Source organism: Diadema antillarum, unplaced genomic scaffold (genome assembly GCF_040938485.1).
Source record: "Diadema antillarum isolate AM-2024a unplaced genomic scaffold, OU_Dant_1.0 scf00000049, whole genome shotgun sequence".
NCBI lineage: Eukaryota > Metazoa > Echinodermata > Echinoidea > Diadematoida > Diadematidae > Diadema > Diadema antillarum.
The window spans coordinates 3,141,277-3,151,310 of record NW_027270938.1 but is presented as its reverse complement, the minus strand read 5'-3'; the positions used below and the strand labels follow the sequence as shown (position 1 = coordinate 3,151,310).

The 10,034-nt window shown below is 44.9% G+C and overlaps 1 protein-coding gene across 1 annotated transcript in view; it reads right to left on the bottom strand.

Annotated features, from left to right (window-relative positions):
* Nucleotides 1-929: 929 nt before the first annotated feature.
* The window catches only part of LOC139715477 (uncharacterized), an 80,522-nt gene continuing 71,417 nt past the window's right edge, over nucleotides 930-10,034 (bottom strand). Inside the window, exons 15-19 of the mRNA XM_071627050.1 lie at nucleotides 9,592-9,730; nucleotides 5,576-8,329; nucleotides 4,181-5,362; nucleotides 3,463-3,643; nucleotides 930-2,108 (exon numbers count right to left, since the gene is read on the bottom strand). Coding sequence (XP_071483151.1) covers nucleotides 2,000-2,108; nucleotides 3,463-3,643; nucleotides 4,181-5,362; nucleotides 5,576-8,329; nucleotides 9,592-9,730 — 4,365 coding nt within the window. The 3' untranslated portion in view covers nucleotides 930-1,999. The remainder of the gene's footprint in view (nucleotides 2,109-3,462; nucleotides 3,644-4,180; nucleotides 5,363-5,575; nucleotides 8,330-9,591; nucleotides 9,731-10,034) is intronic.

The following is a 10,034-nucleotide window of genomic DNA, read 5'->3' as shown; positions in this document are numbered from 1 at the left end:
TAAAGTGCATCTTACCAGCACATGGGTGAATATATCTGTTATACAGTGGTCAGAATCCTGGCAGAAATAAAACATACATTGCAGTTATTACCATTTCACGAACTCATGTAGCAATGGTCATCAAATTAAATACTTAACATCTGAAGTTACGAGAATAGACCCCAGTTTCAATACTAATCGTATCAATGAAAACTTGGTAATCGATAAAGATGTGGGATTACAAAATACATGATGCTTGCTCTGTGCTTTATCTTCATGACCTTTTCCACTCCAATTACAAATAAAATCACTCCTTCAAAATTCCATGATATTCCAAACTGAAAATATTAGATTAGTTAAAATACACTGTAATGAAGATGCAGCAGCGTGCACAATATAGTGACCAATTGTAAATGTGTGATGTGTGATGCATGGATACACGTGAAATGGATACCAATTTCAGCAGTCAGTTAGTTTAAATTGCAAAATATTTGATGGTAACTGCACCTGGGAATTTCCCATGGAAAAATCAAATTTTGTTGTGCTTATGTTTTTCAGCGCAAATGGGGTATATTTAAGTAAACAGACTTTGTGATGCTGGTAACAATAAAATTGTTGAGATAATCACCTTATTAATTATACGAAGGCAAATCTACAGAATGCATATTGTGGATCATATTGCTGGACACAGGAAATAAAGTTATCGTACAGAAAGAAGTATTGAAGGTAGACAGGTTTGTCTTCCTTAATCACAACATGAAGTAACAAGAGTATATGAGCACTTATGTATAAAGAAAAAGAGAACAGCAATGTCCAATGCTATTCACCAAGATGATTCTTCCCCTAAATATTCTTTATATTGGGGAGGAGATGATATTTTAATACAGAGGAATGAATATATAAAATTTTGTCTATCATCTTTTTTTTAAAGGAAAGACTAAAGTGGATGTAAAATACTAGGAGAACCCAATCATGGAAGATAGTGTGGAAAGGTGAAGAATGTGTGTGACAGGTGGTGAAAAGTACACAAGATAAGTGCAATGTATACGGTTCGCCCAATCCAAAAACAAATTAAGTTGAATTCCACACTCATTTCATATTCATGGACCGTTTGCACCGTTACTGTAACTTTGGATCCCTGTGGTATGCATTTGACGTATGTAAAGTACTCTATAGCGAGCTAAATGAAATCAGGCATGCTCTTACCAAGACAATATTCAATCTACCCCCCACCCACCAACTGTTCAGGTTCTGGCAGATATTTTTAACTAGTAACAATAGGAGCATCATCTCCCTGAAAGTTGAAACTGCTCCTAGTCCCACATCCCACAGGCCATGTGCATTTTTTTTTTTAATGTGATTGTATTTTCTAATCTCCTTTACTCATTATTCTCTACAGCCAAAATTCTTTCGGGGCTAATGTTGTTAGTACTCCCTATTCCTGACTGGTTATAACGGGGAATTTATATTGTCTATTGATAGAGATGATAATTTTCTTTTAATTTCCAGATTTACGAAGTGTGAAAGGACTGCAAATTACCAGCAAATATCAGTTCCATATTCTCTTTCTATGCAATAACACTTTGAACTCTGGTCAAATGATTTACATGTCCCTTCCTGAGCAACCAGAATAATTTTCTTTTCATCTTCAGATTTGCAAAGCATAAAAGGACCACGAAGTACCGATTCCGAACATCAGTACCATATTCTCTTCGATGCAGTAAGCGTGGGTCAAACGGTTATCGTGTCCTTTCCTGAGCAACCAGCATCACTGGAGGGATGGATAGCCTCAAAGAAACGGCATAAGTATAACCTTCTAACAGTAGAGCCGCTCTTTCAAGCACTTCTAGTGCAGCTATTCCTCTGAACAGTCCACAGCGATGATGAAGCTGACCTGGCAACAGACACCTCGACCACAAACGGGGCGTGGCACCGCAGCACCGATGGGCACCGGTCTGAAGATATCGCATCTGTAGATGGAGGAGTGTATTGGCGGAGAGACCCCCAGGGGCTCGTATGATCAGTTCATCATGCTCTCGAGATCAAGGGCGAGGTTGGTGAACATGGACTCGATGTCGTTAAAGATCTCTTTGCTCTCTTCAGCGGCCGGTTCTTCCTTTGGCTTCTCCCTGTTACACACACACACACAAAAAAAAAAAACAACAACAGGAAATAAACACCTATTAGTATATCATCCATGATATTTCGCAACTCGCAAAGATTCTGCCGCGCCATTTCATGACTTTTTTTCACTTGTCACCTGCATATTGTTAGACCAAATCTGCGACGTCTGGGTAAACTATTCTGAAGTTACGTAAAGTTTTGTGCATGCATGTCAGCCTGAAAACAGCTCAAATTTGTGATATTGCGAACAAATCCAATGCAAACTGAGCTTTTTTGTTAAACTGATATACAAATTAGATTATTTCAACTTTTAATCACTGAAATGAATCAATTCTAATGTAGATAAGCTTGTAAAAGTGTCTGCAAAAAAATTTGGCAAAAAAACAGTAAAACACAAATGGTCGAGAAAAATATATAAGATGCATGAGAAATTAATAAAAAAATAAAAACAAAGGAAATCAATTTTGATTAAGGTCTTGAGGAATTCTGACACAAAAATTAGCAATCCTTCAGCCTTTTTAATGGAGTTACAGCCAAAAATATGATTTCATGCAAAAATTTGCATAATCAATTAATTAAAAGTAGAAAATCATTATTTGTCTATTGTATAACCATATAATCTTGTAGTTGACACCTGGCTCTATGTTTGGGCACAATTTTTGTAGCCGCCACTTGCAGCCGAGCTCAGGGGGGTCCCCTATTCCCCTTAAAAACTTGGTCTAAAATACTGTAGCCCAGTTAGAACAGGGTTAAAGAAAAAAAAAATTGACAAGAAATCACATGCCTCAAATTATTAAAATAGAAAGACAAAATTTATGATGCTCCCTGCCACAGTCTATAAGGGGGGGGGGGGGGGGGGGGCACCACGTTTTTAAAAGTGGAAGCCCAATTCATATTTCTGGTGCCACTTCAGGGTTTCATCAGCTGACAAGCAAAAAAAAAAAAAAGGCCTTCAGCGCAATTTTCCCTGCCCCTTCCGGGTTTCTTCAGCTGACAAGCAAAAAAATAAAAGCAAAAAAAAAAAAAAGGCCTTCAGCGCAATTTTCTCTGCCACTTCCGAGTTTCTTCAGCTGACAAGCAAAAAAAAAAAAAAAAAAAAAAAGGAGGCCTTACCCACAATTTCCTGCTTCCATTTCCGGGTTTCGTCACCTAATAAGCAAATAAAAAACCAGAACCTTAACCACATTTCTAGTGCCACTCTTCAGGCCTCCCCTGGTTCCACCGGCCCTTCTATACCTCATAAAATGGAAATATTTCCACTACTGCACTGATGCAATGCCCTAATTGGTGAGAGATCAGAAACAGGGACAAAAAAGAGTGAATGAGAGCAGGATAAAACCCTGAGAAATGAGGACCAACCTTCTGAGGTCTGGTTGCTTTGGCCACGTGGAGTCCGAGGGTAACGACGTCAAGGCAGGCTGCTGAGGTGGGGGCTGAGACTGCTGGACGCCGCCGTTCCCAATGGCCTGGTCATCGACGAGCTCGGCCAGGGGATCCTCCATGGCCATCGTCCGCAGGATCTCCTCCAGCTCCAGAGTGGCTGTGTGTGCCGGACATTCAAAATGTCACTTTCAGGTCAGAGGTTAAAGGTTTCATGCAAGTATTCAAAGGTCACTGCACTTTCAATCACCTATCCATCCTTTATGAACACCTGCACAAGCTGAAAGTCCTAAAGCATTGTCAATGCGGAAAATTGCTCCCCACCTGCTTCTACTTCAAATTAAAGCGGCAACATACTATGATTAATGAATGATACAATAACCCCACATATGGTCCTTATTGCATCCAAATGATTCAACTCCATTGTCACATATGCCACTTCAATGTTGACATTTTTCAGGCAGATATTCAAATACCTAGTTCATGCTATATCACCATTAACGCACAAGTATTCATTAAATGCAGTTTGAAAAATACATCGTTAAAGCATCGGGGTAGTCTTACAATCATGTTTCATTAACCTGTGATACAAATGTCACAAGCAAGGACAACAAATTTTTGGAAAGAAGTAACTGACTTAGTCTGCACAATAGTTACAACCAAGTGAACTTTCACATTTGCTCATAAATTTTCTTACCATCACCAAGTGTTTCTCCCTGGGTATCGGTCTTCGTAGTGAGTCCCGCGCCAATGGGGATACTCTGCAGGGAAGGCATCTGTGGAGTGACTGGCGTCATGGGAGCTTTGAGGATATGCGCGTCAAATGAGTTGCTCAGGTCGTCTACCTGCCGGCGAGGGCTCAGCCGCACCGGCTGCTTCTTGATGGTGTCCGTGTTCTCGTTCTCAAAGCCACTGAGCCCCGTGTCGAGGCTGTCGCTATTCTCGCTGCTGTCAGAATCGATGACCTCTTCCTGGTCCTCGAGCATGTCGAGGTCGTGGGAGTAGATGTCGATGTCCTTGGAGTTGTCTACCGGCAGTGCCTGTGGTGCCGCCTTGGCTGCCACCTTGGGTGCCATCTTTGGTGCTGGAGGTGGCCCGACCTTCGGTGAAATTTTGGGGGAGACTTTCGGTGGTTCTCGCGGAGGATCCCTTGGAGAAAGTTGTTTCAGTGGAAACTGGGGCACAGTCTGCTGATGCTGGGCCTGCGGTGAAACATGTGGTTGTCCGAAGCTTGTTGCTGGGGAGGGCGGTTGGTCAGGCTTTGCCCCTTTGGGCGATAACTTGGTCTTAGGCAACACAACTGGTGGTGGCCCTGTTTTCTTCTCTTCACCTGTGGGCAGAGTTGCACTTAATTCTTTTGGTGATGGCCCCCTAGTCATAATGTTACGTGATTCTACAGAATCACTTTCAACGACTCCAGTAGGGGATGTTGGCTTCCTTTTGATGGTATCAGAATTTGATTCCCAGCCTTCAGACACAACTGGTGTCTTTTGCCGCTTCTTCTGCTTTAGTTTCAGTTCAGCCATCATGTCAAAACCACCCATAGGCATGCCTCCAAGTTTCATCTGCGAACTGCCACCACTGCTGCTCTTTGAGTCAGCACCAGCTTTTGACCGTAATTCCTCCTTTTGGCTCTGTTTCAGTTTTGAGAGCTGCATGCCTGTTGGTGGTGGTGGTGCAGGAGGGGGTGGTGGGGCACCAGCTCCGAGAGGAGGAACTGGAGGGGGTGGTGGGGCACTGGCTCCCATGGGGGGAACTGGAGGGGGTGGCGGGGCACTGGCTCCCATGGGGGGAACTGGAGGGGGTGGTGGGGCACTGGCTCCCATGGGGGGAACTGGAGGGGGTGGTGGGGCACTGACTCCCATGGGGGGAACTGGAGGGGGTGGTGGGGCACCAGCTCCCATGGGGGGAACAGGAGGGGGTGGTGGTGCACTGGCTCCTATATGAAGAATGGGAGGGGGCGGAGGAAAATTTGTGGAAGAAGGTGGAGGAGGTGGCAATTCTGCTTGCAATTTGGGTACAGAAGGAGGCATTGGAACCACAGCAGGTGCCACAGGTGGCACCTGGGGTGGTATCGACGCTGGAGCCACAGAAACTGGAGGAGGTGGTGGTAGCGAGGGAGAAACTGCAGCTGGAACAGGTGGTGGTAGCTGTACCTCAGGAGCTGAAGCTTGAATGCTGGATGGTGATCCTTGAGTGGACAGTGGCATCATCTTTGGTATAGCTGGCACAGCTGGTGGAGGACCGACAGGGGGCGGGGGCACTGAACTACCGGGCATTTGCATAGGCTGTTGTGACACAGGGAAGTTCACCATAGGCGGTGGAACCTCAAGTGGTTGCTTAGGTTGCGTCTTCTTCGCATGCCTTGGAGATGTATCAGGACTTGGCTTCTTAAAGGAAGACGTATATTGCTTTTCTCCATCTGCTTCAGATCTTGAAGGCATGGAATGTATATGCTCCTCTGCTGATGGTACAGAATTCGCATTCATGTTCCTGTTCATTGTTTCAAAGCTAAATGGAGCAATTTTACTGACAGGCGACTGATTGTACTCGTCCTGCTCGGTGAATGAACGTGATCTCGACCTAAACTCTGGGGCTAGTGGCTCCGGCTTTTTGGGAGGACGCTTCAAGGTTTGATAACTCAGGGGATGTGAGTCCGTGTTCAAAAACTGCTTTTTCAGCTGCAGAAACGTGGCTTGGGTTCTGATGGGAGACTCCTCCTCTGCTCCCTTCTGGGAAGATGAATCCCCTGAAGAGTCCTCGTCCACCTCGATGCCTGAATTTCTGTTGTGCCTGGACTTGGGCCTCCATATCCCCTGGAGGGGATTTGAGAGAGCCGGCTGCAACACCGGTGCACTGTCGTCACCGTTGGGTTGCTTCTTCCACAGCATTTCTGTGCTGTTCGGTCTTCGGTGGTGTCCGCTGCTCTCCGAACTGTTGCTGCTGTTCTCACTGCTCCCTGACTGCCTCCGCACGTAGTCGCTCTGGAGCACCGTGGCTGTCGGTGGTGGCGGCATGACAAAACTATAGCTGTTGGATTGCTTCTCCGACTGCAGGCTCTTTTCGATGAGGGATGTTCTACTCTTCAAGTCAGTCTTAGAATGACTCTCCGAGTAGTACCTCACCTGGTCCAGAGAACGTCCGTTGCTGTAGGCCAGGGTCGAGTCCAAGAGAGCCTCCTCCTGAGGGTGATGCCTGGAATGTGGAACCTTCCCATTCGGAAAGGAGGACTCCTGTTTGGACACAAGAGCCTCCGAGAGGATGGCTTGTGCCTGCTTTCGCATCTGCTGTTCCACTGCAGGGCTGTGATAGCTGTACTGGCTCTGTCCTTGATAGGGATTGTGCTTTGGCTGTTCACTGGCTGGTGGTATCACACTCGGTGCCACTGATATTGCCTCATATATTGGTTGTTCAGCATCCTGAGCATCGCTTCTCTCTTGGTGCCTGGGATCACTCCTGGACTCCTGCACACTATGATTAAGAGCATTCTGAAGATGCATAACAGAGTCTTGGTGCTCATCACTCGAGTATGTCGGCATCCGCGATTCAGAGTAAATACTTGGATTAGAAGCCGTACTCGATGCAGACGATTCCGTCTGTTGTAGAGGTATTTGGCAATACAGCTCCATATTGCTCTCCGCAGGAGAAACATTCTGTTGTTCTTGACTAGCCCTGAAATCACCATGTTGTGTGGGTTGACTTCCAGGTGGTCCCATTGCCAGGCCTTCTGAACTGGGAATTCTGTTGATATTACTGTTCTCTGCAACGCTTGTCGGAACGACAGGAGCTGTCGGTGGACCTGGATATGCCTTCATGCTCGAAGAAACCTTGGGCACCGAGGGTGCAACTGGTGGCTTGAAGCTCCCATCCACAGACGGTCTGTCTGTAATGGCTGACAGTGGCTCATTGTCATGAGACTGTGACCTCTGTAAGCGACGTAATGTGTCCGTCTTCCTAGAAGGTGTTCGCTTGATGGTTGCAAACCCGGACGTAATCTCTGGATGTCGAGCCATCCCGGCGGCCACAGCCGACTCCCTATCATGGAAAGGTTTCATGGACTTCTTCCTTCCAATCGTTGCTGTTCTCAACTTTTCAGCATCAGATGCAGTTGTGATAACAGAATTAGTCCTTCTTGGTGGAGCAGGTGGGAGGGATTTCTTTGAGCCCAGAGATGAATGATCTCCTGAGCCAGAACCTGACCCGGAGCCGAAGCTAGAGGCACTCTCTATTGAGTTTCGGTTGTTTTGTTCTGTTTTGTGCATACCAATTAACCTCTCAATGCCGTACTGCGCTCTGGGTGGTGGCACGGTCGGTGGTGGAGCCGTGTGTGGTTGCTTGAAAGTTGAGAAGGAACCGTACGTGGGGTCGGGGGCATCTCCTGGAACCGACGTAGGAGTGACCTTTGGGGTTGGAGCGGGCCTTGGCTCTTCGGCAACTTTCCTGGAGGCCATCGTGGGTACGTAGCTGGCGTCTGGAAGATGCTGGGGGTGCTTGATGTGGAATGTCTGCATGTGAGACTCCTGGGGTGTGGTCGTGTCCTGCGAAGAGGAACCGGCAGAGCGGTTACTCAGCTCGCTCTGCAGGCTTTCCTGGCTGCTGCGGATCCCGGACCGCCTACGCCCCAGCATCGGGTGTGGCATCATCTCCTGCTGCGGTGACTGCAGGGGCGATGCCCTCTCCTGGAGTTGCAGGTGAAATCCTCCCGGCAGTGGAGTGATGCCATCCACGGAGGACTGAGGGGACCCACTTCCACCTGAGTCGCTGTTTGTGGTGTGTCCTGGTAACCAGCCTTTCTTCTTCAGATCTTTCAACCTTTTCACGCCAATCATGAGCTTTTTCTGGTGACCTGGAGCAATTCAAATGAAAGAAAAAGCAGATTTCAATGCTACATTTCGTTCACCTCTATCATTCTATAATCTATTCAGTAAAATGAGAAAATTAGAGTTCTTTTTTTTTTTATCACATCTAAGGGAAAAGTAATGTGCAGTGTGCAATAACACATTTACCATATCATAAGTTGCTATTAAAGGCATGATTTACCATTTGGAGAAGAAACAAGAACCCAGCATTAGTGCTTTAAAATAGTTCCAAAATGTGAGTTAGGAATAAAAACAACCACTGTAAAAATTTGAATCCAAATAATTGATGTTAAGTATTGCTAAATACACAAAATGTGAACAATAGTTATAATAAAATGTTTCCAGACTAAACCGTCTACAGTTACGGTTTAATGAGAAAAATGCTGATATCTCCTTATATTTTAGGCTTGATTGCAAAATGTTTATATGGTAGGATGTTTTGTGGTACAACTGACCTACACATATGCATCAAATGTGATATCTTGAACATTTTTAAAATCACTGCTCTCAAAGGTAAACAGGACCTTGAAGGATTAGAACCACCACTGGCTATCAGACAGAAGCTCGGTAGCCTAGTGGATATGATGCCTGTCTAGCAATCATGAGGTCATGGATTTGTATCCCATCCTAGCCTGAATATCCATGACATTTTTTTTTTTTTTTTTACCATGGCCATTACTCAAACACTGAATAATTGGTGCTAATTTACGTCAATGAACGGCAAATTGTCAGTCAGTTGCAGAAAGGCATCCATCAAGCAATCAATCTGGGTCCCATGTACAAGATCCTGACATTAGCAACTATCACGTCTTCCTCTCAATTCTTGCAGCGCGATTGATGAGCTCAAGAAAGGTATAAGCTTTGTTGAAATTGGACCTAAACTGTCCATTTTTTTTTTTTTTTTTTTTTTTTTGGAGGGGGGGGGTTTCAAGTTTTCCATGTTCTGCTGTGACAGTTATTCTCTTAATGTGACCATGTATCACTGAAATCGCCTTGCACATGAACAGATTTGACTGTAATGGTGAAGCCTGGTACAGGGGTGTGAGAATACTTGCAGAAAATAAATTGAAAAAATCTGAAACTTGTGAAAAAAAAGAGAGTCTGAAATGCACTGAATTCTGAAACTTTCAATACATTTAAACTGCAAAAAGTCTGAAAAGTGGGTTTTAGGCAGAGTAAAATAAAAAGTCTGAAATCAGATTAAACTCTGAAGTCTCACATCCCTGAGTGTAGTGGTCATTCTTCCTACCTAGTTTGAGAATACCGATGTCCTGCAGGTCCTCCCAGGTCAGGTTGTACATCTCCTCGATGGTCTTGTAGCCGTTGGTGGTCAAGGTGTGGAAGTACGTGCTCAAGTCCAACAGCTTCAGCCACGTCCCTACGTCCGCCTACATGATAACGATACAGACATGGACGCCAACTTTGTAAACAGCATCGCAGTATTCTGAGGACTGCAAAAGCATATTTTGGGTCGGAAAAAGTATTTTCACTTTTCCTGCCTAAGACATGTGTAGAAATGTAATTTGGAAACAAAGAGTATTTTTTTTCATGAAAAAAAAAAACCAGTACTATGGGCAAAAACAATATGAAGTACTGCAATAAAAAAGTAAAAGTTGGCATCTCTTCAAAGACTGCTCATTTTGGTACGGGTGATCTAAATACCAGTTAGTGATTGGATAAATATGATCATGT